This window comes from Streptopelia decaocto (genome assembly GCF_964273445.1).
Source record: "Streptopelia decaocto genome assembly, chromosome: 18".
Lineage (NCBI taxonomy): Eukaryota > Metazoa > Chordata > Aves > Columbiformes > Columbidae > Streptopelia > Streptopelia decaocto.
Window position 1 is genome coordinate 4,023,828 of NC_138673.1, and position 27,313 is coordinate 4,051,140.

At 44.6% G+C, this 27,313-nt stretch overlaps 3 protein-coding genes across 6 annotated transcripts in view; 2 read left to right on the forward strand and 1 right to left on the reverse strand.

Annotated features, from left to right (window-relative positions):
- Nucleotides 1–4,553, forward strand: part of ANKFY1 (ankyrin repeat and FYVE domain containing 1) — a 32,500-nt gene extending 27,947 nt beyond the window's left edge. For both annotated transcript variants that reach the window (XM_082068342.1, XM_082068343.1), the window contains one exon: nucleotides 233–4,553. In XM_082068342.1, coding sequence (XP_081924468.1) covers nucleotides 233–365 — 133 coding nt within the window. In that variant the 3' untranslated portion in view covers nucleotides 366–4,553. The remainder of the gene's footprint in view (nucleotides 1–232) is intronic.
- Nucleotides 4,554–5,450: 897 nt separating this feature from the next.
- On the reverse strand, nucleotides 5,451–10,281 carry CYB5D2 (cytochrome b5 domain containing 2). Of its 2 annotated transcripts, XM_082068612.1 has the most exons (5): nucleotides 9,972–10,281; nucleotides 9,746–9,886; nucleotides 8,488–8,674; nucleotides 6,933–7,140; nucleotides 5,451–6,776 (listed from the first exon to the last, which is right to left on the reverse strand). In XM_082068612.1, the coding sequence occupies exons 1-5, from the start codon at nucleotides 10,249–10,251 to the stop codon at nucleotides 6,627–6,629; spliced, it is 966 nt and encodes a 321-aa protein (XP_081924738.1). In that variant the 5' UTR covers nucleotides 10,252–10,281; the 3' UTR covers nucleotides 5,451–6,626. The 2 variants fall into 2 exon arrangements, with proteins under 2 accessions (XP_081924738.1, XP_081924739.1); XM_082068613.1 differs by lacking the exon at nucleotides 9,746–9,886.
- Nucleotides 10,282–10,511: 230 nt separating this feature from the next.
- ZZEF1 (zinc finger ZZ-type and EF-hand domain containing 1) overlaps nucleotides 10,512–27,313 on the forward strand; it is a 58,811-nt gene continuing 42,009 nt past the window's right edge. For both annotated transcript variants that reach the window (XM_082068810.1, XM_082068811.1), the window contains exons 1-13: nucleotides 10,512–10,982; nucleotides 14,350–14,494; nucleotides 15,175–15,369; nucleotides 15,749–15,920; nucleotides 16,607–16,806; nucleotides 17,866–18,076; nucleotides 19,519–19,635; nucleotides 19,846–20,024; nucleotides 21,069–21,167; nucleotides 22,874–22,965; nucleotides 23,966–24,114; nucleotides 24,610–24,721; nucleotides 26,581–26,796. In XM_082068810.1, the coding sequence (XP_081924936.1) occupies nucleotides 10,620–10,982; nucleotides 14,350–14,494; nucleotides 15,175–15,369; nucleotides 15,749–15,920; nucleotides 16,607–16,806; nucleotides 17,866–18,076; nucleotides 19,519–19,635; nucleotides 19,846–20,024; nucleotides 21,069–21,167; nucleotides 22,874–22,965; nucleotides 23,966–24,114; nucleotides 24,610–24,721; nucleotides 26,581–26,796 (2,250 nt within the window). In that variant the 5' untranslated portion in view covers nucleotides 10,512–10,619. The remainder of the gene's footprint in view (nucleotides 10,983–14,349; nucleotides 14,495–15,174; nucleotides 15,370–15,748; nucleotides 15,921–16,606; nucleotides 16,807–17,865; nucleotides 18,077–19,518; nucleotides 19,636–19,845; nucleotides 20,025–21,068; nucleotides 21,168–22,873; nucleotides 22,966–23,965; nucleotides 24,115–24,609; nucleotides 24,722–26,580; nucleotides 26,797–27,313) is intronic.

Below are 27,313 nucleotides of genomic sequence, written 5' to 3' on the forward strand. Positions count from 1 at the left end.
GCAAGTGCATCAGTTGAAGTAGTACAAGGTGACTGACTAGTATAGAAGCAGCATGTATTTTTTTGGCATTAGTATTCAATGATTGAGAGATATCACAAGATAGAAGAAAAATCTTAGCATTTCAATTGCTGCTGTATCTTTTTAGTGGTCACTGGTAAAGAATATCAAGCAGTAAAGTCCTGGTGTTCACTATGAGTGAAATCACCTTTTTCTCGCATCCCTCTATCAACAGCCGACACTGTGGACGCCTGCTCTGCCATAAGTGCTCAACAAAGGAGATTCCCATCATAAAATTTGATCTGAACAAGCCAGTTCGAGTTTGCAACATCTGCTTTGACGTCCTGACTCTGGGAGGAGTTTCCTAGTATGCTGTGGAAATAAAGGGATTCCCAGTCAGTGCTCCTGACAGCAGCTCTGCTTACAAGCCCTCTGGATAGGGAAGAGGAGGCCTATACATGTCTTCTGCAATAGACTGAACTAATTAAGGACCCTGTTATGATATATTCTGGTATAAATGACTTTGTATGACTGTAAATGTATTGGGCTGTGATAGACTTTGCTAGGAATTTGAGCGGATTGTTGAAACCAGGTGACAAAAGAATTTAGACCCTCTTCTAGTTGCAGTGGGGTATGGAAGCTAAAGTTGTTCGGCTGATGTTTGAAACAATATACAACAGGTCTGTCCTTGACATGGTGCTTTGCACTGAGCAACTCTATTAAGTCCTGTGGCTTTCAAGCTGCTTAATAGAGCTGGCATTAAGTTTCAGGGTAACCAGGTACCTTTCTTTGCTTTGTCTTAAAGATAAATGTTCCCTTTCTCCAGAGAAGACTTCTTGTGAAGCTAGACTGAGCTGTTGCAACCACTGTTCATTTCAAGAAACTTCAAAAATGGGTGTAGTTCTAAGCATAGCTCAAGAATTGTGGCCTTACAACAGAAAGCTTTACAACATCTGATGCAAAGCAGTCAGAATTGCAGATCCACATCTCGATACCTCCTCAGTAAATGTCTCATTGCCTTTAGCATGTTCAAGAGAAGTGCAAGGTTGTTTTAGCCAGTAAATACTCTTGCTCGTACCTGCTAGAGCTGTCAAAGTCTACTTGGTTGCACTTTCATATTTATGTTGCTAGTTCTTCCAGATCATGAAACTTTTATAAATGAACTTAAATACGCTGAAAGGCCTAAGCATACGCTAAATGGAGAAACACTAAAACTGGTTAAGCAGTCTAACTCGCAATACAGCAATAAATGCTGAAGTGCATTATGTATCCCTTGAGGGAGAGTAGCACTTTCCTTTGGTTTAAAGACCCTGGTTAACTGCTGCAGGAGAGTCAGGAACCTGTGTAGAATGTGCTGCGCCTCTTAGACATTACATTTGGGTCCAGTTTCAATAGGATTGCTGATGAGTGGGAGCATATTTGGAGGCTTCCTATTAATGTTAAGCCTCTGGCCTTGAAGGAAGGATTCTGAACTGGCAGGGCAGTGCCAGGCATTTGGATGAAGCTGCAGTATTTTAATCTAGGCTGGTCCTACTTTCATAAACATGCTGAATCTATAAATATCCAACACCACATTTTTAGGTAAACAGGGAAGTACTTTGATAGACAAGGGTAAAGGCTTCAGTCAGAAAAACTGTGTGCCGAAGCAAAACCACATGCCATGTTAGGCTTTTTTTTCATCCCAAGAGGTGAACCTAGTTTAGACTCAACTGAACATTCCTCATCTCTGCTCCATGAACTAGTGTGTGTTTATCATTTATTGCCCTGTTGGGAATGGTGATATTGTCAGTCTCAGAGTAATATGAGATGATAAACCAGCCTGCTGCTTTTATGGGAGACTTGCTTGAGGTTTTTATCCAACTTGTACAAGAAGAGGATGGGAGAGGGTATAATTGTTGATGTTTGCACAATGAATTTCACATCAAGTCTCACTTGATCTGCACTTTGATCTTCCAATATGCATCTATTATAACTGGAATCTCACCCTTGTAACACTAGAGAAGAATAATGGATGGTAATACAAATTCACCTCACTGCTTAGTGTCTGCTGCTGTCACGTTCCAACAGAGTGCCCTGGGTAACACAACTGGTCTCTGTAACACAGTTACTTATACAAACGGTGCATCTCTGGCATAGTGTTCTGTATACTGCCTTCTAGGTGAGTGAGGTGGAGAATAATGGTGTCAAAAGCATTTAACTGAAAACTACAGGTGTGGGTAAGTAGAACAGATGATGGAAAACATTGTACTTGTAGTCCATTGCTTTCTGATGTTTCAGAGTATCACTGGCTGCAAATCTCTAGCAGTAAAAGATAAGTGACGGAGAGGAAGTGCATTTGGTGAAAGAAGTCTTGGCTGTAGTGTATCCCATGGTAACATGCTGACTGCCTGCTTGGTTTGGAGCTGCAGTGCTGTGGAGGGGTGAGCGTGTGTTCAGAACACTGAAAGACCGGGGAGAGGAGTGTTCTTCCAAGGCCACAGCCTATAGACTTCAGCTTCATTGGAGAACTGCACAACGTGTCATTGCTAAAGCACTTAAACATCAGTTTTTTCAGTGACTTCTCTGACAGAAGGAGCAAGGGAACAGGGTGCTCAGTTCTAACAGATTAAGGAACCTTTTAAATTATGAAAAATGTAGATCTTGTGAAAATTCAGCCTAACTGAATGGCAAGCTTAAGGTTTTTAAAGTAGAATATTAATTATAACTGCCTGAAACTCTTGGAAAGATCTGGGAAACCATACATTAATGCTTCTAGGTGGTTTGTGGGTTTTGTTCTACAGTCAATACTGTACCAGCTTTCTCACTGAAAGTTGAGGTTACTGCTTAAACTAATGTACAGCCTAAAGCGTTAATTCAATTTAAAGCAACTAAATTCAGCAAATTTGACCATTTTTTAAAGTGCCTTTGAGAGAGTTTCCTTCCAGTCAACTCTAAGTAGCTTTCTGTCAGAGTTTAATGGAGAAAAGCTCACAACTTGAACCAAAACCCAAGTTAGTTTTCTTCTAGTGCTTCAACTGAAGAGGTTGACCCCACCAAACAACTGGAGGGGCCTGATCCTTTAGGGACTCTGCCTGGTGTTGGTCTGAGTCTTCAGACTTCTGAGATTTTGGGGGAGTTTTGCTGGCAATGCTCCGCTGTGGGGTACAAATGTGAATGGAGGCGCTCAGTAACGTAGTAATGGTCAACACATTTCTAATTCCATAAAGAACTGCTCTTCCTTTTTGTAGCAAACTGCAGTTGTGACCAAAACCCCCATCCCTCTTCCCCTGCTGTTTTTAAGTGGTATCTGTTAAGACTAAAGTCTGCCAAACGCTAAACAAAAAGGGTAAATGGAAAACAAACCCACTTCTTTCCCTGGGCAGTGGTGCTTCAGGTACTTCAGGGCTGCTTGGGAAGTCTGAAGTCTGTGGTGGTTTGTACTGCAGTGTTTTGTTCTTAGACTGGATTCCTTTTGATTGCAGTCATCCAGAACTCTTATACAAGCACAAAATGTGGTCTGGCTTTTTATTTGTGCATCTAAAAAAGGTGTAGTCGCTGTTTCACACCACTAAGTGGAGTGAGAATGTTGAGTGTTGAAGGTACTAACAGAGCCTAGCAAGCTTCTGGCTGAAAGCTAACACATGCCTTAATGATTTCCTGTGCTGGAGATCAATGGCTTGTACAACTTCTGACATAGTGCTTATAATTAACAAGTAACAATATGGGAGGCCAAGGCTGGAATTTTTGTTTGTAGATCAAATGTTAATAGGCAAGTCGTTTTTTTTTTTTTCTGTAACCAGCAGAGTTGGGTACTGCAGCAAACTCATCTCTAGAAAAAGCAAAGCTTGTATGAGTGACAGAAATAACTCTGAACCTTCTAATACCCGCTGTGAAATAGAAAAGGAAGTCTTAGAACAATGGCATTTTATCTGCAATGTTTGTCTGGAGTCATTGTAAAAATGTATTTTTCCAATATGCATTACTTTGTTGTGTAATGATTCTACTTGTAATAAAATGCATAACTAGATAATGCATTGCGCGGTGGGAACCTTGTTAAGAAAGTATCTTCTCCTGTAGAGCCAGCTGCCCCTCTGCAAACTGTCCTTTACCAGCCACAAGGATAACTAGGGCTAGAACATTCCATTGGGCATGACGTTATTCTTTGTTCAGAAACTATTCCAGATACTCATTTTAATGTCGTGGAAGTGGTACAACTGTTCTTTTGGCTGATGAGGTCTGGTGTTCTAGTTTATGCCATATAGTCATCTTGAATGCCTTATCTATAATCATTCTTATGAAACAATCCTAACTTCCTACAGGCCAGAGCTGGGTCATGGGGTAAATTAGTTCTGGGCTCAGATGCATTTAAGTGGAGCAGCTGAGCTGGACTCAAAGTAACAAACTCTTAGTGCATTTGGTTCTATACTGGTGGGCAGCTTTGCCACCTGGAAGAGCATTAACTGCTGCAGCTTTACTTGGGGACAAGGAAAGCTTCAGTGCAATAGCAAAACTGACCAAAACATCCTAGTGAAATTGTGATGCATTAGCCTTTTATTAATAAAACTTACTTAAGTACAGATGAATGGTGAGCTTTATTAGAGCACTGTCTCTGACTTGACCCCTGTGTAACTGTCACTAATATTTTCTTCCCAATTTCTTCTACCAGGGGAGAATTAGAAGTTTGAATGGCAGTAGAAACAAGATAATCTTGGACTCCTTCAGGTCAGTGAGGGAATCTCCTTGTTTGCTTTAACAGATGACCTATTCCTAGTGCAAGACAACCTTTTTTCCCCTCATGCTGTTTCCAAACACTAAATGGAGAAATAAGCTGTGAAGTGGTCTTCAACCAACTTTAACATTTAAGTAACACAATCCCATCTTGCCTTCTTGCAGCAGCTTATTTGATTTTTTGTGTAGCTCTTCAGATCAAAATGAGCATTTCAGCACTGTTTGCACAGTGCTCAAGTGTACAGCAAGATGGAAATTGCTTCCAAGTTACACAGCTGGTACACCTTCACTAGGACTCCACCTTCTGATGACTGGCCCTTACAAACTACTTTACACAGTATTTAGTAATCTGGAACTTGCTGCAACTTTTAAATAGCTTTCAAAGACACTTACCAATCATTTTTGGGGATGGTTTGACCTTGTTAAAGATGTGTCTGAAAGCAAATGACATGCAGACACTCAATGGCCTGTAAGTTGAGACAATGAAGTGTTGCTGTGTGGCTCCTGCCTGCGATTTTACACAGCTTTATCTTTAGCAGTGTTGTGTGAAATGCCCACTCCAATCCCAAAGGTGGCACAAGCCCATGGCTGAATTTCAGTTCTAAAAATGTGACTGCTGTATGATGGTTTTGCTGCCCCTCACTACATATCCAGCTTGCCCTGGTGACCGTAAGATCTGCCACAGCTGCCTTGGAGGACTTCTCTGGGAGATTATGGTGGAAAAGAAACACCACAGAACCAGGTAAAAAAAAAATAAAATGTTTATTACAATAGCATGTACACATTTTAATTGTGGTATAGGTCCTATCCACGGCAGTGGTAGCCTTATCTAACCAAACCATCGCAGGTGAAAAGCGCTGCACTGTGTCCTGCTGTCACTGCCATGCAGTGATCGCTCCTAAGGTGATACTGCCGGGCTTCCCGCAATCTCACTCGTTACTAATTAGACTTGTGGGACTTCAGAGGTGATAGTCTCTCAGAACTAATGGGCTTATAAACACCTCAAGCTGTTTATGAAGAGGTGGTAGCTGCCTTAAGGAACAGAACTGAACACAGATCTGTGCGGCAGCTGGACTGTGTGTGTGATCTGGGTATCTCTTGAGGCTGCACCTGAAACTCATCCTACCAGTAAACTCAACCGCAGTGGCTTCCCTGTGGCCTGGGCTTTACAGCACCTCAGCCTTCCACAGGATACTCCCTTGTCTTTTTTAGTCCCACACAGAAATGGTATTATAACAACTTGCTCTGTTCTTCTGGGAGTTGCTTGTGTGACTGATTTTTGCCAGCTATGATAAAATACAAATTTTAAGGGATGTGGGTCTTGTGATGATACATCCAGCTGCAGCCTGATGGACACGTACCTGATGGAAGGAGGTCACATACCAGAATGGAAATAGGCAGATGGCAGCAGCAGCACAGTTGTGTTGCCACGTAGCTTTAGTTATTGCCTATTTAAAATTACCAATTACTGGCCTGAGTAGTTTGAAAGTTGTGAATCAGAGGACCAGGATGGTGAGGTTAATATAAAACAATGATCCTCACAGGTGGCTCCAAATAGCTTCTTTGCACAGTATCTAATACAAACACTGAATGAGGAAATATAACCATGACCTTTGCCTTCTGTACTCCAGGAATTTGATAAAGCTTGCATATAACTAAACTGCACAAGTTCCTAGATACTACATACCTTAATTGTAGGAGAAATTGAGGCTTCTCCCTGCCATCTTTAAACTCTTTGGAGTAAATCAGGTGCCTGGAAGGACCATTTGCACAACACTGCAGTAGCAGAGTCCAAGTGACTGCACAATTTGAGGTCAGTGACACTGCAGCAGCTCCTGTGCTCGCTGCTTCAAAACACAACACGTTGCACCCACCACCATGCACACAAGCATCTATTTCCTGACTGCAAAAGAAATCAGGTTTTAAATATAACCCAGGTTGTGCATCTTACAGTTTGTTGCCAGATGTAGATACCACAGGAATAAAGCTCTAAAGAAGTATCCTGTTGCTGATTTTTCAGCCACTAACTCAGCTGAAGTGTTTCCTCTTCCTCTCAAATCCGTCTCCAGGCACTAGAAAAAGAGTCACAAATAACATGAAATTGTTGTTGCTCCTTTTGCCCAGACAGATGGAAGGGAATGGAGCTGGAGCTGCAGCTGCCCCCCCAAAGCGCAGCATTTCACAGTTGGACTCTGCACCCTTTTCGGACCCAGTGCTCGGCATCACACCTTAAGGACACACTGCGGGGCCAGTGGATCGCAGCCCTCGTATTCTTCCAGCTGAGGGTTATCCAGGTCACCTCTGTCACCGTGCTCGGCCGAATCCAGCTGTCCCCACGGGGCACCCGCAGTCCTCACGCACACACAGCGGCTGCCCCTCGAACCAGGCTGGTACAGCTTGCGGGGAACCCCAGTCCAGTCTCTGCTCACTCCCCCGCTAAGAGTGGAAAATTAAAATAAATTACAATTCAAACCTGCGAAAACGCTTCCAGCAAATAGAGACTCATTAGAGAAAAATACCCAAGACAATCTGGGAGAGTTTGAACTAACAATACACTCACTGAGGCGGACTTTGCTCCCAACAGCCAACATCCATCCCACAGATTTCCAATACCTTTTTATTGCTGGTGCTTCAGAAACCTGTGGCCTGAGCCTGGTTTCATCAGTGCTGCTACACGCTCTCACCCTTTTGGGAGCAACAAGATTCTGCTGCCCACGTTTCTATTTCTGGAAAAAGGAATTGCAGCCCTATGGACACACCATGTCTAACAGCAAAATGTTTTTTCCGGGGGTAGCTCATTGCTCACAGATAACCACACACTGCCCTCTGTGCCATGACTGCTATTGAGACTGATTTTGAGAGCTAGGGCAAAACAAAAGAAAAGAAAGAAAAAGAGAAGAAGAGAGAAGAAGAGAAGAGGTCTGTTACTTCCGCAACTACTTCCTAGCCTAAGCATTTTACAGTGTGGTCCGTGAAATGATTTAATCTTAAAAGAAAATAAACTAAACTGAGAGAGGAACACAACTAAATAGGCCAAGTAGGAAATGACTATTCAAAGCTCAACCTAATTTTTACGTGTTTTTAAGTAAAAACTGCTGTGACCATAGGCTGCGAGACAGGCTGTGAAACTGTCTGAAAACCACGAGCTAATCCGTGGATTCCTGATAGGTGAGAAACCCTGCTTGAATTCAGCAGATGGTCCTAGTGGGATTTCTGTTCTTTAATCCCCAGAACAGGAGGATCATGTGCACATGTGGCAACTTTTGAAACCTTATTTCAATTCCAATGGGATAGAAGAATTTTCCTCACAAATAAAATTCCTAAAAGAGTTAATGATCCGGATTAAACTTCATTTTCCTTTTACCCACTCAGCAGGTGAGTGAGCAGAGCTCCCCTCCACCACCTCACACTGGAGAACATTTCTGCCAGCCCAACCTCCACAACTGTGGAACTCCAGACTTGGGGGAGGTCACCAGCGGCTGCTGGATTGGCAGAGAAAATCTAGTGGCTCCAATTCACACAGCAGCAGCCTGAGGAATGCAGGTGGGACAGGACCGTGTCCTGCACATGCTCCAGCCACGCCAGCGCTCAGCACCTTAGGACTGATCCAGGCCCTTCCATGCAGTCAGCAGACCTCACCTACAGACTATGGAGAGCGGTGGCTGCAGGAGCCAGGACATCTTCCTATGCTGCTCCTGCTAGGAGAGGCGACAACAAAGCTCAAGGCATCCAAAACAAGGGCAGAAATGCTCTGCTCCATGATGGCAGGAAGGCAGAGTTTACCTCTGTCTGGAGCACCAGAAACGGCTGCCCTTGGCAGAGCTCCATTCCGAGTTGCAGGGTGGAAACTGCTGCTGCCTCTGCTCACTTTCTGCCTTAAATTTCTGAGCTTCCTCAATGGCAGCCTCAGCCTGCCTTAAGGCTTCTGTCGGTGCCCCATTTTCATCATAGAATCTGCCCACCAGCTTCCCTGGGAGAGAAGAACGTGGTTAGTTAAGATCGCAGTGTTTTCAGGCAAGGAAAAGGAATAGTTCTGTGTGGGTTTTTTTAATTTGTTATTTAAAGATGAAAAAAGGAGGCTCTCGCCATGGCCCAATTTTAAAAACGAACTGAACTGAGCTTACATCCCTTCCATTCTTGGATCACACAGCAAGTTACCCATGTTAATAATCCACACAGGACAAGTGGAGGCACAGCCTCATTAGAGATCACAGAGTCAATGGCCCTTTCAGCTGCAAAACCCACAAGTCCTTCCCACTCACGCACCCCATTCCCCAAAATAGTTTCCCTGTGCTGCTGCTCCTACAGTCTCCTCAGTCCTGCTAATTCCAGCACTTATAGCTGACTTTGTGCATTTTGCTCAGCAGGGACAAATAAAAGCAGGGCAGAGAGCTGACAGCCCTGGGCAGGACAACGGTTAAGCTTTGCCTTAGAATAAAGCAGACCTCAGACTAGGTCTGAATTAGCAGCAGCTCCAGCTGATCACCGACAGGTTTCAGCACCGTGGTCTCCTGCAGGAGGGGAAGACCCTGCACAGACACAGAATCACAGAAGGGTTTGGGTGGAAGGGACCTTAAAGCTTCCCCAGTGGCCCCTGCCATGACAGGGACATCTTCACCAGCTCAGGGTGCTCAGAGCCCCGTCCAGCCTGGCCTGGGATGTCTCCAGGGATGGTTCAGCCACCACCTCTCTGGGCCAGGCTCTCACCACCCTCAGGGCCAACAATTTCTTCTGTGTGGGCAATGGGCAAGTTTCCTTTAAATAAGCTCAGTCAAACTGCAGATTAGCCTGCCAAGAAGCAGGGTGAGCCCTCTGCTCATCTCCAGGCCAGCACAATCAAACTGACGCCGTATCCGAGTCCGCTCAGGTATTTCCACAACACACTGCGGACTGAAGCACGAACACGGCCTTTAAAGTGAAGAACCAGCCAAGGCTCAAAGAGGCTGAGAACCTCATCAGCAGGTGATGCAGCACCGCATCCCCCACCTTCCATCGCCCACCTGCTCTCCCCACGCGCAGTCCCCCCGCCAGACCCACGTACCCACGGGCTCGTAGTGCTGTCCATAGAAGACCAGCCAGCCCTGCACCGCCAGCAGCTCGCCCGGCGACAGCCCCGACACGTCGTCCACCAGCCCCGCCTGGGTGAAGTCCCCGGTGGCAAACGCTCTGGTGGCGTCTCTGCCTGCGGGGAGGGCGGGCGGTGAGCCCCGAACAGCCCCCACCGGGCCCCCTGCCAGCCCCGGGCCCGCCCGCCCCACCGGCGGTACCTGCGAGGCTGCTGTAGGCACCGCCGGGTCCGTAGTGCCTGCGGCCGCGCTCCACGTCGAAGACGCGGCCCAGCACGGCCAGGTAGAGGCCGGGCTCGCCCGGCGCCCCGCGGTACCGGCCCAGCTCAGCGGCGCTGAGCAGGCGGCCGCGGGGCGGCATCAGCCAGGCGCGGGGATCGAACCCGCGGCCCATCATCAGCCAAGGGCGGGGATCGAACCCGCGGCCCAGCAGGCAGGCCGCCCCCAGGCACAGCAGCGCCGCCGCCGCGCCCCGCCACATGGGGCCGCACCGCGAACGCGCCCGACCCCTTCACGACACTTTCCTCGCCGCACGGCAGCGTGGCGTTCGTATGAGCGTGTGGGGGGGTGGGGGGGGGAAGTGTCCTTCCCGCGGCGGCGCTTTACGGCGAGTGTCGCGCGGTGCGGCCGCGCAGTGCCTTTGTGGGGCGGAGCGGGACTTTGCGACGTCCGGTGTCGCTTGGCGGCAGTGTGGCGCGGCCGCCGGCGGCCGGAGCTGACAGGTGCGGCGGGCCGGGGAGTTGCTGACTAACCGGGCCGGGCGGAGCCGGGGCGGCGGCCGGGGGAGGAGGAAGGAGAAGCGGCTCTATCGAGCCCCGGGTCGCAGCGTCGGCGCCTCCGAAGGGGCTCATGGGGACGGCGGCGAGCCACAGCAGCGAGGAGGAGGAGGAGGGCGCCGAGGAAGGCATGGAGGGGGCGGCCGCCGCGCCTCAGCCCGGCGCTCCCTTCCCGCCCGGCGCGGCCGCCAGCCCGGCGCCCCCGCTGCCGCCGGCCGAGGTGCTGCTGGAGCAGGCCCGGCTGCGGGAGGCCACGGCCCGGCTGCGGGAGGCGGCGCTGCCGGAGCCGCTGGTGTCGCGGCACCACGGGACGCTGGTGCGCTGGCTGGAGGAGCGGCTGAGCCGCGGCGACGAGGCCGTGAGCCTGGAGCAGTTCTGCGAGGTGCTGGAGAGCGTGTCCCGCCTGGCCGCCGGCTCCCGCGGGGAGAGCGAGGAGGTGAGCGGGACGGGGAGCCGGCCACACCCCGGGGTCTGCCCGGTGATGGGGGCACGGGGAGGGACCCCCTGGGTGCTGCGAGGGGCGGGTCTCCCTCGGCCCGGGGGGGGGTTCCCGGGTGTCCCTCGGCCCGGGGGGTGGTTCCCGGGTGTCCCTCGGCCCGGGGGGTGGTTCCCGGGTGTCCCTCGGCCCGGGGGGTGGTTCCCGGGTGTCCCTCGGCCCGGGGGGTGGTTCCCGGGTGTCCCTCGGCCCGGGGGGTGGTTCCCGGGTGTCCCTCGGCCCGGGGCGGGTTCCCGGGTGTCCCTCGGCCCGGGGCGGGTTCCCGGGTGTCCCTCGGCCCGGGGGGTGGTTCCCGGGTGTCCCTCGGCCCGGGGCGGGTTCCCGGGTGTCCCTCGGCCCGGGGCGGGTTCCCGGGTCTCCCTCGGCACCGGTTCCGTTCCGGGCTCCCGGTACCGGCGGCCGCTGGCACGACCGTGGTGACCCCGGTCACCCCATCCAGATAACTGGGACAAGGCTGGGCCGGAGGGATCTGCAGTGAGGGTGGAAAAGTGACTGTTCCTGCCGATAGGCAGCCTGTCAACTCAGAGATATCTTCTTTTTTTTTTTTTTTTTTAATTTATTCCTGTTTTCAGTGTTCATACTCAGCAGGCAGTTGTGAATAAAATGGTTATTCACAACCGTATTTCTGCTAGTGCGGGTGGTGGTAGCACAGGTAGGAAATCCTGTACAATTCCTCTGAGGTAATTCACAGTGATATCAGCGAGTCAGAGTTTACCAGGCTTAATTTTGTTGTCGCTTTTCAAACTCAGCAGAGAAATTGTCAAGTATCTCGGTGGTGTCTCAACACTAATTGTAAAGCAAGAGTTTTGGAAAAGTTGTAGGAAAGTAGTGTAACATATTTTCCCCTCCACAGACAGAAAGTCTTAAGGTTTTAGTGGTAAAAGAGAGTTACAGTTTCCTTTCTGCTGTGGGAAGGGATATGGGGAACTTCACATCTAGAACATTTTAACGTTACTCTCTAGCTAGCACATCATATTGGGAATGTCACACCCAGTTGAGAAAGCGGTTGTGTCTGAATTTGTTACTGCCTGCAGTTCTGAGTCTCACCGGTGCCTTCCCTCTGCCTTTGGGTTGCTCCCGAGGAGGAGAAATTCTTGGTACACTGTTAAATCACACATGTGCTCCTTGAAATAAGTGCTGACATGTTAACAAGGCTACTGGAGATTGGGAAGAGATTAATTCTGTTGCACAGATAGGCATGTTTACCCCAGACTGGTTTAAGTAGCTTGTTAAAATACGGTCTGTATTTCCAGTTCCTTTGTGAGAGCCAACAACGAGCACTTCATTTGTAATGACCATAAGGGTGAAATTTGTACAGCAGGGTTCTTCCTGTCTGTATAAAAAAAGGAGCTTTGCGGGCTGCGGAAATATTTTGGGGATCATCTGCATTGTGCAGCCTCCTCTGCATAAAGAGTATAGGGTTTGGAATAATTTTTTCCTGCTTTTGGGAGTGGGGAAAAAACTTGTCAAATGATTTGTCATGGTACGGATATGTGGTCACATCTTGTCTATTCTGTGAAACTGAGATGTCGAGAGTTGCATGGAAAACTTTGATGTCATTGTTTCTGCAACTGGCACAAGCCCGTGAGCTGTAGCATTTTAGATTTCCAGGATGTATTTTACACTGATGAGGAGTTGGTTCGTGGGCGGCAGTTCAACAGGTTTCACTTTTTGGTGTTTCCAGAATCCTGTTGACACAGACTACATTTTAATCTGTGTGTTAAGTTTTTCTATTCTCAATGTGAGGCTTCTGAGCCACATACTTTGAGTGCTTTGTGGCAGAATGAGCCTCTATTTAAATAAAATCAATTTTCTAGTTAAACTGAGTCCTTTTTCGTTTATTGGTGCTTCAGCAGCAGTTGTGTAATGTATCCAACTTTTGCTTGAAACATTAATGCTTCAGTTCTATTGAGAGTGAAGGTTGAAATACAGTTTTCCGAAGTCACACTTCGGATGTTTTGTCCTGCTGTCTAGTTCCTGAGCTGCCTGTGAGATGAGGGGGCGATTTTTCCATGTGCTGTGTTTCCCAGCGACCACCAAATCCATCATTTCCCAGGAAAGATGTTTATTTTGTATTTCTGCCTGTTCAGGGTTGAAGTGGGTAGGAAGTGTGTGGCCTTAATGCTTTTACTTAAGAGCAGAACACAGCTGGGTTGCGGTAAAGCTGTTACTGCAGTTGTACCGTGTCCCAATCATGAACACAACTCGAACACTCTGAATACAGTTTTGCATACTGATTTTTAAATTTTTTTCCCTTTTTTTTTGTTTATACCCCCATTGCACAGGGCAGCCTGTTTGAGCAGTGGAAATTGTGGATGCTTTGTGTCAAATACGGAGTTTAAATTATAGCGAACAGTAATAATTTCAGAGTTCTAGGGTTGGTGCAATCTGCTGAGATCATAGGGAGAGTTTAGAATAAAAAAATACAGCATTGAGATGCAGAGAAAAGCATATAAGTGGTAATCTCTTCTTATGTGAAAGTATAAGAAATCGGATTAAGGCAGCTATTGGCAGATTCAGCCTTCTCATCCTGCGTGTGCTTTGTTTTCACTGGTAACATCACCAAACTTGCTCGCTTCTTCACTTCGTATTTTAGGAATGGCACCATTTGACTTCAAACGAGAGGAGGAAAAGTCGTATTGGCAAGAGTGATGTGGTGTGAAACTGTGCATTGAGTTGTTTGGGCAACTGAGTCACGTTTGTTAAAATTAATTCCCTCTGTATTGTTGTCCTTAAGCAAAGGTCTTGGTATTTTTTGCTTCAGCGTCTACCTGATGCCAGCACTGGTCATCTTTGCTGCTAGGAACAGTTTTTTTTAAAGCCAATCGTTGCCAGTGTGGGTTCAGCTCCGTGTTTCACAAGAGTTTATAGAACTGCTGCGCTCAAATTCAGCTCTCTGCCGCAGAAGTGAGTTGGAGCTTTAGTCGGCTAAAATACGGCATTTCAATTCTGTTGCCTGCTGAGGACTTTGTTCTCGTTTAAGTGGTGTAATTATGTCATAGTTAATTGGGAGGTTATTTTGATCTAATTATGTTGGATTATTTCTCTCTAGGGTAGTAGTTCTGATAATATATCAAGTTTGATAATCAGGGAGCAAACCCAGATATGAAAGCATAAGCTTCGTCCCAAACAACCCTGATTTCTTGACTCATTTGTCATGAATTCAATACTACGGAGAAAGATATTATTTTGATTTTTTTGTTTAATGGTATTATAATGTTTACTGCTACGGTTTCTGCTAAATACCTTGAATTTCTGCTTGAAGTAAATGTGCTGAAATAAATGTTCTTTTTTTGTTCCTCCTCAGGCCTTTGCACAATTTGATGCTGAAGGAGATGGCACTGTAGATGTGGAGAATATGCTGGAGGCTCTCAAGAATTCTAGTGGAGCTAATCTTCAAGGGGAGCTTAGTCATGTAATCAGGCAACTGCAAGCTTGTTCACTAGTTCCAGGTATGAGAACAGTGACAAAACAAATGGATTCCCAAGTCCTGCCCTGTATAAGGGGTGCTGCTTCAATAAATTGCTTTACCGGTGTTGCTTGTTCTAGTCTTACCAGAAGCAAATTCCAAGTCTTTCTCGCTTCTCTAGCATCAAACAAGTGAAGTTGCTGTGAATTGAAAATTTCCCATAATTACATCCAGCTAACTTGCTTTGATAAATAACCAATATTTTCTTCTCTGTGTGACTGGGGAGCTTCTTATCCTGGTTTGGTTTATCTCATAGACACAAACCAGTTTCTCGCAAACTCTAGGTGAGTGCCCAGCTAGTGCAGTCTTGTGCTTGGGAATGGGAGGAATAAATCCTCTGTTGAGTCTTTTTCAGAGGATGAGTCATGTACTTTATTATTATATTGTTATTTAGCGTTGGAAATCCTGCTGGAATGTAATTCATGTTTTATAGCGTATAGTTTGGAAAGTGCCGGTTTCTAGAATTTGATTTTTGGGATAAGTCTCAGTTACTGATTTTCCCTCCAAGCTGTTGAGAAGTGGCTGAAGGGGATTTGGAATGTGGTTCCAGCATTGGCTCCCATGCTTAATTTGGATTTACCTTGTAATAAGGTGTAGAGGGAAAAATGGTGACCTGGTCAAGTCAGGTGTTGCAACAAAGAGAAAAATAATGTCTCTTTCTAGGTTTTATTGATATATTTTCTGAATCAAAAGAGTGTCTTGGTCTTCACGCTTCTATGATACTGAGATTCTTGCATCGGAATCGGATTTCTAGTACTGCCATCCCTTACCCAGTGCTGGAGTACTTCAACAATATCTGTACTATGCGCTCCTCTGTACTGAAGGATTCTTTAGATCGACTTCTTCTAAAAGAGAGAGGTATGTAATATATATATATATATATATTTTTTTTTTTTCAGGATGGCATTGTAACCATAACTTGAAGATAAAATAAAAAACTATATTTTCTTTTTGATGTTTAGTCTTTAAAAGACTTGACTTTTGATGTACTCTGTACTCTGCATTGGTGAGGCCACACCTGGAGTACTGTGTTCAGTTCTGGGCCCCTCAGTTCAGGAAAGAGATTGATGAAGTGCTGGAGCAGGTCCAGAGAAGAGCAACAAGACTGGGGAAGGGACTTGAACACAATACCTATGGGGAGAGGCTGAGGGACTCTATGATAGAGTGATTATAAAGGTATAACAATTCTCAAAACAAGCAAAAGAACAATGTCACAAGTGATTTCTTTTCTTTGCAGAATACCCCAGTGACTTGAATGGGAATCAGGAGCTGGACAAGCTGAAGTCTGTCACAAAGTGCTATACTCACATCGAGACCTCATCCAATTCTGCTGATATTGATAAGATGACAAATGGAGAAACTACGTCTTTCTGGCAGTCGGATGGGAGCGCTCGCTCGCACTGGATACGGTGAGCGACATAGCAACGCACAGCCGGTTTTGGGGTTGTTAATCCTTGCGTTTCTCAGCCAGTGGGGTGTAATTGAAACGAATTGTGAAATTAATGAGTGACAGATAAATATAGTTGAAAGCAGAAGTCATTCATCTCTGCCTAAAGGCCTACTCAACAAGTAGAAGGATTCACCTGTAAAATGCACGTGTCTCCCAGGCTGACACATTCCCTTGTTGGGTAGCTAAGCTTTCCACACTGTATTACAGACACAGTGGTTAGTACTTGAATAGAAGTGCTTTGCCACTGTCTTGAAAGTTCCAGGAAGCAGAAATGCCCCACAAAGCAGAAATGTTTAGTGTTTTTTCAGTAGTAGATCTAAGAACATATGCTTAAAAAAAATAGAAAGATCTCATTTTGGTCATTATTGACCCTACGTTTTTATTCCTGAGGAACAAATTCTCAGCTGAAAAGCTGACCAATAGAATATTCTGCAGTCTTACTGTCAGAGGTGACTGTCTTTTCAGTCAATTCCAAGTTTTCTAACTTGTCCACCGTGATATGGGGTTGGTAATGCACGTGAAGCATTACCTAATTTCCGGTGGATTCATTTGTGTTTGTAGAAGTGAAAACTAGGTGAAGCCTAGCTGCAAGTGAAGTGCTCGACTTCTCTTTGCAAGAACTGTTTTATCTTCTTTGCTTTGCAGTTTAAAGATGAAACCAGATGTTGTTTTGAGACACCTGTCCATCGCGGTGGCAGCGAATGACCAGAGCTACATGCCGCAGCAGGTGACAGTGGCAGTGGGACGGAATGCCAGCAGCCTTCAGGAGGTCCGAGACGTTCACATTCCCAGCAATGTCACCGGCTACGTAACGCTGCTGGAAAACGCGAACATTAGCCAGATGTGTGAGTCAACAGAGATACCGCTGGTGTATCGTTTTATTGCTTTTTCGACGGTGAAAGGCTGGGTAGATCATAGAGTGATGTGTTGAAAACTCACTCATTAGAGCAGAGACTTTGACCTCATCCTTGGGTCAGAGAAATTGTTTTAATTGTAGTTTAATTTCTAACCGATAAGAGAGTCTTCTGAGTCTTTCTCATGGCATCTGTAACATGGGCTTAAGGGTTGAATGGCTAAGGATGCAGTTTTAGCCTCTCAGTTTGAAGACACAGGGCAATATTACACTATCTTTGCTTGCAAAGTGAAAGCGTATGTTGGATAATAGTATCTAGCAAAATATCTGCTTCTGAGCAACTTTTTTTTGGTAGAAAAACTCTGAAGTTGGTCAGATGATTTCTGTCAAGCAGGTTTTATGCTCAGGTTTTGTAAGCAGTGTTATTTTTAAGTCTAGTAGATCTGTGGGTGCTATACTGCAATCAGAGGAAAGCTGCTCCTTCCTAAGATGGTTTCTGCAGCTGCAGAAGTTCTTTCTGTCCCTTCAGTTCAAATAGATGCTTTTCACCAAGTGGAACTTTCACTGCCACGAAGCAGGCAGCAAGGATGTTGTTCCTCAGAAGTAACTAGGACTGTGTCAGCTATGCAAAATGGACAACTTACATGAAAATTTTTATGTAACTTAAACATTTTAGGCTTTACTCCTTTTTCCCTCTCTTCTCCACTACTACTCCCAAGATACTTCCTATGTATGTAGGTAAAAAGGTACTGGTGAAATAATCTGTAATATTTTTTCCACTTTGAGGGTCTTTTACTACTTTTTTCCTAATTTCTCACTGTATAATATGTCATGGACCAGATAGGCCATTTAAAGGCTAAATTTTCCAAATCGTAGGGTGCATGGTGAAGAAACGTGTGTATAGTTGTCCATATGTGGGAGTACTGTTATACATCTGCTGCTATTTTTCCAAGAGCTTTTGGAGGAATTATTGTTTTGGATATCTGGATTCTTCTAGATCTAACCTAGCAGAAGAAACGGGGGAAAAAATGTCTATTTTGTGTTTTGGCAGACGTACAGATAAACATCAAGCGTTGCCTTAGCGATGGGTGCGACACCAGAATCCACGGGCTCAGGGCTGTGGGGTACCAGAGAGTTAAGAAGGTGGGCGTCTCTGTGTGCGATGCTTCTGCTATCTGGTACTGGTCTCTGCTGACCTCTCTGGTAACAGCTTCCATGGAAACAAATCCAGCATTCGTTCACACTATTCTGCAAAATACTCAGTAAGTACCAAACTTCCATGGTGTGCGGTATTTTTTTTAAATACTTCTAGTTTTACTAAATTAATCTACCTTGTCTAACTGGTTTCCACTCCCTCCATTAAGGTGTTTAAGCTTCTTGGTTATCACACTGTTTAAATTTGGTACGTCTCTTTAATCTATTTGCACATACTGGAACAACTGTAATTCTACTTGTTGTATCTAATCTGGTTGTTAAGCTGTGACTAAATGGACACTTCAAAATCCATTTTCTTACCTATTTACTTGTAATAATTTTGAGAAGCCCAAAATTAATAAATTTTCTTTGTTAACATTGTTGATTGCAAACATTGAATACCTCCCACTTATGACTGGAGCTTAATTTAGCTTTATTTTCAGCAAATTTTTGCTTGCGTAATGCCTTGTTACGCATTCTATGGGGATATATAGTATCTCTGTAGATGTTTGCTTGCGGTCGTTGCTGTTTTCTGGGTAACGTTTCCTGGTTTGGCTGCCAAACACTTCTGCTCGATGACTGGAAGGATCGGAATCCTAATAAAATTGTTACACACCCACATCAACTTTTATAGAGCTTAGTTAGCTTGATGCCACCATGCTGAAGGGCGCTGCTGTCATTAGGTTAATGAATGCTGCAGGCTGAAGTCCATTAAGCCTATCTTTTAATTTGCATGATCTATGAAACCTCTTTAAAGTTTAGATAACTTTATACATGCTCGTGTCTGAGGAAAGCTCATGTTTGCAAGCTTTGCTAAAACTGGGAGCCGTCAGTTTTACTGTAGTTCAGATATTTTTTTAGAAATATAACATGAATACTGAGCTTAACTAGTAAATAATAAAGCTTTAAAAAGTTATAATGGAGAAATCTTGACTATAAATATGCTTTCAGGAATTATAAATGCAATGTTTGGAATGATAAAGCACACTTTACTATTGGATAGAGTGAATTTGAAGCTGCTTAAGAATTTCTGTTTTCAGGGGTGATTACGTTATCTTCAGAAATCAAAAATTCTGATCTGAGCTAACAAGTTTCTCTCCTGGTTTCTGTAATTGTTCTGAAATAATTTAGAAGCAATTTTCCCTTTATTAACAGGCTCTTTGTTCAATTCAAATAATTTAAAAAGAAGCAGCGCTTGGACTCTAAGCTATTTCAAATGCTGTCACAGGTTTAATTCAAACCCCCTTGACCTATTTCTCTCAATAAATCTGAGATTATGAGACTAGATTCAAGATCACCCAGCAGTTGCTGAACTTTACCTGCCTAGAACTGATACCATTTTTACCTTTTGAAGACATTCTTTGTATAAATAGGTTTTCTGCACTCAGAAGCTATTTGTAGAGACCTCCTCACAAAAAGCAGGGAGATTCAAGTGTCTAATTCATTGTAGAAGGCTGTTTTCTCTGATTCTGTCTGTTTTGCTGATGTTACGTTCTGTCCTTTCCACTAGGAAAGCATTGCAACACATGCCACCTCTATCCCTAACACCAGGCTCTACAGACTTTTCAAGCTTCTTATCTCCCAATGTTTTGGAAGAAGTAGATAGCTTCCTTATAAGAATAACAAGGTGAGTTTGCATTGGTGTACCATTGATATGGTTTAGAAGAATTTGTATAGCAAATCTGTTTCATTTTTACTCACCTGCTCTTCTTTACTATCTTGAAAAATTCAAAGATGTTAAGAAACACACATCTTAGATTTTTCCACGTGAGCATTATTTGCCTTTGTTTATAAACAGTGTGTCCTGAATTTTCTGTTGTTTTTTTTCCCTCCCCAGTTGTTGTACAACTCCAGAGGTTGAACTTACGCTCTTGGCCTTTGCCTTGGCCCGGGGGAGTGTCGCTAAGGTGATAAGTTCCCTTTGCACCATCTCTGATCATCTGGACACTCCGTACAAGGCTTCATCCCTTATCTCTTCCATGGCCACAGTTAGACAGAACCTGCTCTATAAATACGGTAAATTAATAATAATTGGATCCATTACTGTACATACATTAGACAGTATGCAGCTTTCTGAGTTATCTTACTTGTTCTGCTGGGGTGTAAAGTTGTACAAGATGTCCAAATTAACAGCCGTCACCAAGAAGATAATCTGTGAAGCTGAACTGCACTAAAAGTTGGTGATTAGATCAGCTTTCTGTAATTTAAGGATTGGAGCAGGTGGCATCACCTTGAGGGAGTGAACCTGAACTCTGTATTAATAGATAGTGGCCCCTATATCATGATGGTGATAGTGTTTGTGTTGTATAAAAGGCAAATGGCATCAAGTATTTTTATTCTTCCAGCAACATGCTTTTTTTTTGTATCTTTAGCCTCACTTAGTGGTCCCTCTTGCAAACATGCACAAATTTAACGTGTTTTAAATGTAACGTCACAGACATCTATTTACAGTTCTTCTATTTTCACTTTTTAAAATTAATCTGAGTACGTCCCAAGCGTAGAACTATGTGCGGTCTGGCATAAGGTGGTAAGATTTTTGCTGTATTGATTGTACTTCTTTGATAAATCTCTACTTTCTCAGGTATCAACTTCTGAGATTATCATTAGTCTCTCATGAAGAATTTTTCCCTGTGTTTGCCTTGCAGTAGGTTTTGTCAGGACTTCTTGGATCGTGCCGAAGAGCACATGAATTATTTTATAATTTTTTTAATCAGTATTTACTTTCAAAAGTTTGGAAAATTGTCTCATTGTTCCCAGAGTAGCTGCTGCTTTTTGTCAGACCAGAGTGGTATTTCATGTACTATGAACTCAAAATCATGCAAACATTTGAAAGAACATTGGTTGTCATGATTTTCATTGTCTTTCTGTCAATATTTAAAACTTCAGCTATAATAGATTACCGTAACTCTTACATTCCAGTTTCTTCCTCCTTTTTTGTCTGACAGTGGTTGAAAGCTCATAGTATTGTAATTTTTTTTTCATTTGTTTCCTGTCTGAAGAACTTAACTGGAAAATAGGCTAATTCATAAATTTGATAAACCTGTTGATTGTCTTATTTAGGAAAACCATTACGACTGACTTTGCAAGCATGTGATGTAAAGGGAAAAGAAGATAAATCAGGGCCTGAAAACCTCCTTGTGGAGCCATGGACTGGGGATGGTAAGAGCCTGGATTTAAAATCCAGAATATTCAACCAGACACAAAGGCTGTTAGCAAGGCTGTGGTGCTCTTGTGTATATGTTTATACATATTTGGTCATACTCAATAGTTTAATGGCAGGGAATCACAGAATCCCAGAATGTCAGGGATTGCAAGGGACCTCGAAAGCTCATCCAGTGCAATCCCCCCATGGAGCAGGAACACCCAGATGAGGTTACACAGGAAGGTGTCCAGGCGGGTTGGAATGTCTGCAGAGAAGGAGACTCCACAACCTCCCTGGGCAGCCTGGGCCAGGATCTGGCACCCTCACTGAGAAGAAGTTTCTTCTCATATTTAAGTGGAACCTCTTGCATTCCAGTTGGAACCCATTACCCCTTATCCTAACATTGGTTGTCACCGAGAAGAGCCTGGCTCCAGCCCTGTGACACTCACCCTTTAGATATCTGTAAACATTAATGAGATCACCCCTCAGTCTCCTCTTCTCCAAGCTCCAGAGCCCCAGCTCCCTCAGCCTTTCCTCACACGGGAGATGCTCCACTCCCTTCAGCATCTTTGTTGCCCTGCGCTGGACTCTCTCCAGCAGTTCCCTGTCCTTCTGGAACTGAGGGGCCCAGAACTGGACACAATATTCCAGGTGTGGTCTCCCCAGGGCAGAGCAGAGGGGCAGGAGAACCTGTCTGACCTACTGACCACCCCCTTCTAATCCACCCCAGGTACCATTGGCCTTCCTGGCCACAAGGGCCCAGTGCTGGCTCATGGTCATCCTGCTGTCCACCAGGACCCCCAGGTCCCATGGATTTATGGATGTCCAGATTGCCTAACTGCTCCCTAACCCAGTCCTCATCAACCCAGGCAAACTCCTCCATTGTCCTGCCTTCCTCTGGGGCCTCAGCGGTACGGGGCTCCTCAGGACAGCCTTCGGCAGAGTAGGCAGAGACAAAGAAGGCGTTCAGTAACTCTGCCTTCTCTGTATCTTCTGTCACCAGGGCACCCACCTCGTTCGTCAGTGGGCCTACACTGCCTCTGGTGTTAGTTTTATCTGCCAGGAAGGTCTGTTAAAAACAAAACAAACCCTCCCACCAAAACAATATGTAAATTCTGGTTTACAACAAGGTAGATTTCTCAGAAGCCAGTTTATTGTCAAAACAATTTTTAAAAATATTGGATTTTAGGGAGAATTATTGATACTCTATGTGGAATTCAGCAATAAACTGTCACAAAGAAAATAACTAAGAGGACATTTTGTGGGTTGAAGTCATGAATCATTCACTGCTTTCCCAAATATTGATGGGAAGATATGGTAAAAATCATTGACATTTTTACTGACTGCACACACCTATTAATTCGCCTTTAAAGCCTGGCTTTGTTAATGCAATGTTTTTATCTACTGGATAAAAACTAAAGAAACAGATTTGTGTTTCTTGACCTCCTCTTTAAGTGAAATGCCAACTAATCTTTTCTTCAGAAAATCTTGTATTGTCTTGTGCAGTGCTACTGGTAAACAAAAGCTATTACAATAGAAAATTGGGCACATTCTAAATGTTTGGTTTTACTTGTCTCTTACTCATTTATTTAGAAACATTTACTAATGAGCATTGCACTAGAAAAGCATTCTGATTTTTTGTTTCCCCCCCTTTAGTATTCTCTTCCAACCAGCTTGCACTAGCAGCCCTTCCAACCTCATTCTATTCCCACTCCTGCTTTAGGTTTTCTGACAGAAACTGGGAAAACCAGAGCAAGTATCATTCTTTCGACTGGAACTGAATCTTCATTTCAAGTGACACAAATTAGAATAAAGGTTAGTAGTTCCTGTGTGCTTTTGAAGTAGAACGCTTGCTTTTTCCCTACTGGTAGAAGTTGAATTAGAACATCTTTTTTGTATGAACTGAAATTTTAAATTGATTATGAAATAGTGTTATCTTAGGGCTTTGCTTTGGTGTAGGTCACAAAGAACGCAAGGAAAGGAAGGTCTTAAATTGTTCCAGGCATGTAGTAGAGACTTTTCTTTTATATGGCTTTGGTCTATATGTTGCCATATACTCAAGATAGTGACGCTAAGGTGTATGGTTTCTCTTTAAAGGGTATGGATTTATTTGTAAGATTTTATCTTTAAAATAGTTTTTCAAATAGCAAATTTCAAAATATATAGCATGTGTGTTAGATTAAATGTAGAGCTTTTCCAGTTCTTTTTAGAGACATCAGTGTAAGTTGGACACCTGGTGTGATTTTTATCTGGTTTAAAAGCAAGATTTTGTGATTCGATCTTATGGCCAGGACAAAACTTCAGTAAGATTTCTGCAGCTGAATTTATTTATTTAAGGCAAAGCAGTAGTCATCCTGGAAGAAGGATGAGTATTTCAGTGTCAAGTAGAATAAAACATGGATGGATTTCTAGTAAATAAATTCTAACTGGAACTGGAGAGACAGTGAAGCTGGTTTGCAGTGTGGTGCTATTGGGATACATAATTTAATTTTATTAGTGTTTTGGATATTTTAAAAATGAAAATATACAAAATTAGCATAGGAATTAATATGTGGAACTCTAGTTAATATTAGGGTGCTACAGGGTGATAAATGTAGCAAATATTAACCATGTACATGATCCAGGTTCAATAGCTTACAAAAGTTCTCATCACACTTCTCTAAATGTGTTTCATTTTTCTCTAGCTAAAAATTGCAGTTCCAGAGATCACCATTGTCAGCATTTTGTTACCTTCCGTAACTATTTTTTCCTGTGGAATCAACACCTTCTTTTCTTGTCAGCTTTTTAATACGTTGCTCTGGATTTGTTCTTTCAGGTCCGCAGAGGTGCCATTGGGGCGCAGTGCGGGCTGGTGTTTGCCTATAATAGCGCTTCGGTAAAGTTCCATGCAGAGGAACACTTCAAAAGATTTGAAAGCTATGACAAATGGAAGCTGCGGGAATTCAAACAATTTTTAAAAAATAGGTAAAGAGGGACTTTTTGTAATGAATACACAGAACAGAAATGTTACATTAGATCTTTCGCGGTGCCATTTGAACTACTGAGAACTGTTGCAAATGACTTTAAAAATATACATATTTAATTGTTACTTGTTTGGTGTTAATGACCCTCAATTTGATGTGTTTGAGGAAATATGTATATAGCTGTTGTCTTGAGCTTCTTGATTTAAAGACCTGTTTAAAAAGGGATATAAAAAACTTTCTGTTAGAGGTGCAGGTTGCTGATAACAGAGACAATTCATAGGAAGATCATATGTTAATTAGCCTTTATTAAATTACTTTCTCAAAAACATTGTTTAGGAGTGAGGGGAGATTAGGGACCATAATTAAAATGTCTACCTTGACTTGAGTAAGGCATTTGACACAGTCTCCCACAGCATCCTCACAGCTAAACTGAGGGAGTTTGCCGTTTCTTTAACGTTTTCTTTACAAAGTTTGTTACGTTTTTTTTTATCCACAGAAGCAGTTGTTCGTGTGATGATTTGGGAGACGATGATCCTATCGGCTGGTTTGAAGTGGAAGAAGAATGGGATGAAGTTGATGTCAAAATGCAGCAGTGCAGAATTTCCCAAGTAAGAAACCATGAAAATCTGTTGGGACGGAGGTGAGGCTGACCGGTCTATAGTTACCCGGGTCCTCCTTCTTGCCCTTTTTGAAGACTGGAGTGACATTTGCTTTCCTCCAGTCTTCAGGCACCTCTTCCATTTCCCAAGACTTGGCAAAGATGATGGAGAGCGGTCCAGCAATGACCTCAGCCAGCTCCCTCAGCACCCACGGGTGCATCCCATCCAGACCCATGGATTTATGGATGTCCAGATTGCCTAACTGCTCCCTAACCCAGTCCTCATCAACCCAGGCAAACTCCTCCACTGTCCTGCCTTCCTCTGGGGCCTCAGCAGTACGGGGCTACTCAGGACAGCCTTCGGCAGAGTAGACAGAGACAAAGAAGGCATTCAGTAACTCTGCCTTCTCTGTATCTTCTGTCACCAGGGCACCCACCTCGTTCATCAGTGGGCCTACACTGCCCCTTAGTTTTATCTGCCATGTATTGGAAAAAGCTCTTCCTGTTGTCCTTGACCCCTCTCGCCAGGTTTAATTCTAAGGAGGCCTTAGCTTTCCTAGTTGCCTCCCTACACCTTCTGACAACAGCCTTGTATTCTCCCCAAGTGGCCAGCCCCTTCTTCCATGATCTATACACTCTCCTCTTCCACTTGAGGATACCCAGCAGTACCCTGTTTAACCCGGGTAACTATAGACGGGTCAGCCTCACCTGCATCCCAACTCCTGGCTCCCCTCCTTGACTTCCTACGTGTCGGGATGCTCTGATCTTGTGCCCAGTAGAAACAGTCCCTGAACACTAACCAACTATCTTGGACCCCTTTACCTTCAAGCAGCCTTGCCCATGGGATTTCCCCCAGCAATTGCCTGAAAAGGCCAAAGTTTGCCCTGCTGAAGTCCAGGGTTGCAATTCTGCTTGCTATCCTGATCCTGAACTCCACCATCTCATGGTCTCTGCAACCAAGGCAGCCCTCAACCTTTACCGCTTCAACCAGACTCTCCTTGTTAGTGAGGATGGGGTCCAGCAGTGCACCTCTTCTAGTCGGCTCCTCCACCCTTTGCATCAGAAAGTTATTGTCAAGGCAGTGGAGGAACCTCCTAGACTGTGGCTGGCCGAGTAGTCCTTCCAGCAAACATCAGGGAAGTTAAAATCCCCCACCACAACCAGAGCCTGTGACTGTGAGGCTGCTCTCAGCTGTCTGTAGAGGCCTCATCAACTTCCTCACCCCGATCTGGTGGCCTAGAATAGACACCCACAATAGTATCACCCTTGCCAGCCTGCCCCTTAACTTTCACCATAGACTCTCAACTCGCTCCTCATCCATGCCTGGACAATACTCAATACATTGTAGTTGCTCTCTCACATAAAGAACAACTCCACCACCACACCTGGCTGGCCTGTCTTTCCTGAAAAGGACATAGCCACCCATGACCACATTCCAGTCATGTGTGCTGTCCCACCATGTCTCTATAATTGCCACCAGGTCATAATCTCCTGCCCTAACACAGGTTTCTAACTCCTCCTGCTTATTCCCCATGCTGCACGCATTGGTGTACAGGCATTTCAGAGAGCGAGCTGAGCACACTGCTTTCACCCCAGGGGTATGGGAGGCCTCCCAGCCTTCATCAACTCTAGAGTGATGCCCCACTGATGCAAGTCCAGCTGCAACCCCAACCCCTTTGAGTCTAGTTCAAGCTTAGCCTGAGTTTCAGCGTCAGTATTTTAAACTTGTAGGGGTGACTGACAGGGAATAAGTCTTGGCCCCCCTGCCCCACCTGCAGCCTCCTCATTTATGTGCACTCATGTCTTTTAAAAGCTAAATTTGCTCCAACTTCTAAAACAAAACCTTGTGCTATGTTTATATCCTTCTAGTACTTGATGATCAAGTTCTTGTGCACAAGACAAGACACAGCAGAACGGCTCGGGGTTCAGGGCCTGCATATTCTTGGGTACCTTCGGCCTCTGCGAGACGAGCCCAACAGGAGCATGAACTGCTTGCAGTGCCGCAAAACCGATGACGATACAGTCTGTGGCACAACCCTGCTCCTCAAGACCCTTCATTTCATCCAGCAGCTGGCACAGGACCTGGTATTCTTACTTCTTAGTTATTCTTGAGTGTATATTTACCATGATGAAAGTCATACAGCTATACTAACAGTAGTTGTGAATGGATAAAGGAAAGTCTTGCCACTAGGTACTAATAACTGTTAAAATCACGCTGTGGAGAAAAAAAATGGGTTCTGAAAAATAGCATTCTGTGGATATTTACAGAGAATATGCTCACTTTGGGTCCAGAAGAGACTTAAGAACCGTTTTTCAGCATTGGGTTACAATGCTGGGTGAAGTAGATGCAACAGAAGGATGTTCTGCTGTCTGTTAGATAATGTAGCTATTTCTGAAGAAAGCATGGGGAGAAGTGCTTTGAGAGAGAGCTAAAATAGCTGCATAGATTAAAATGGGTCCTTTTTTTATCTGAAATAATTCTCTAAACACCTCCAGTGAGATGTGTACGGTTGAGAGGTATGGCTGGTATGTGCTGATGTGTGTCAGCGTGACATGCTTTGCTTTTGAGGGTACGTGACAAAATGATGTTTTGTTTGTGCAG

Bases quoted from the DNA above. Each gene is read 5' to 3' on its own strand.
- CYB5D2 (XM_082068612.1), bottom strand. From the start codon at position 10,251: ATGTGGCGGGGCGCGGCGGCGGCGCTGCTGTGCCTGGGGGCGGCCTGC. The intron at 7,141-8,487 runs GTAAACTCTGCC...TTCCACTCTTAG, and splicing joins TTCTGGTGCTCCAGACAGAG to CGGGGGAGTGAGCAGAGACT. The intron at 6,777-6,932 runs GTGTGATGCCGA...CTCTTTTTCTAG, and splicing joins CCCCGCAGTGTGTCCTTAAG to TGCCTGGAGACGGATTTGAG.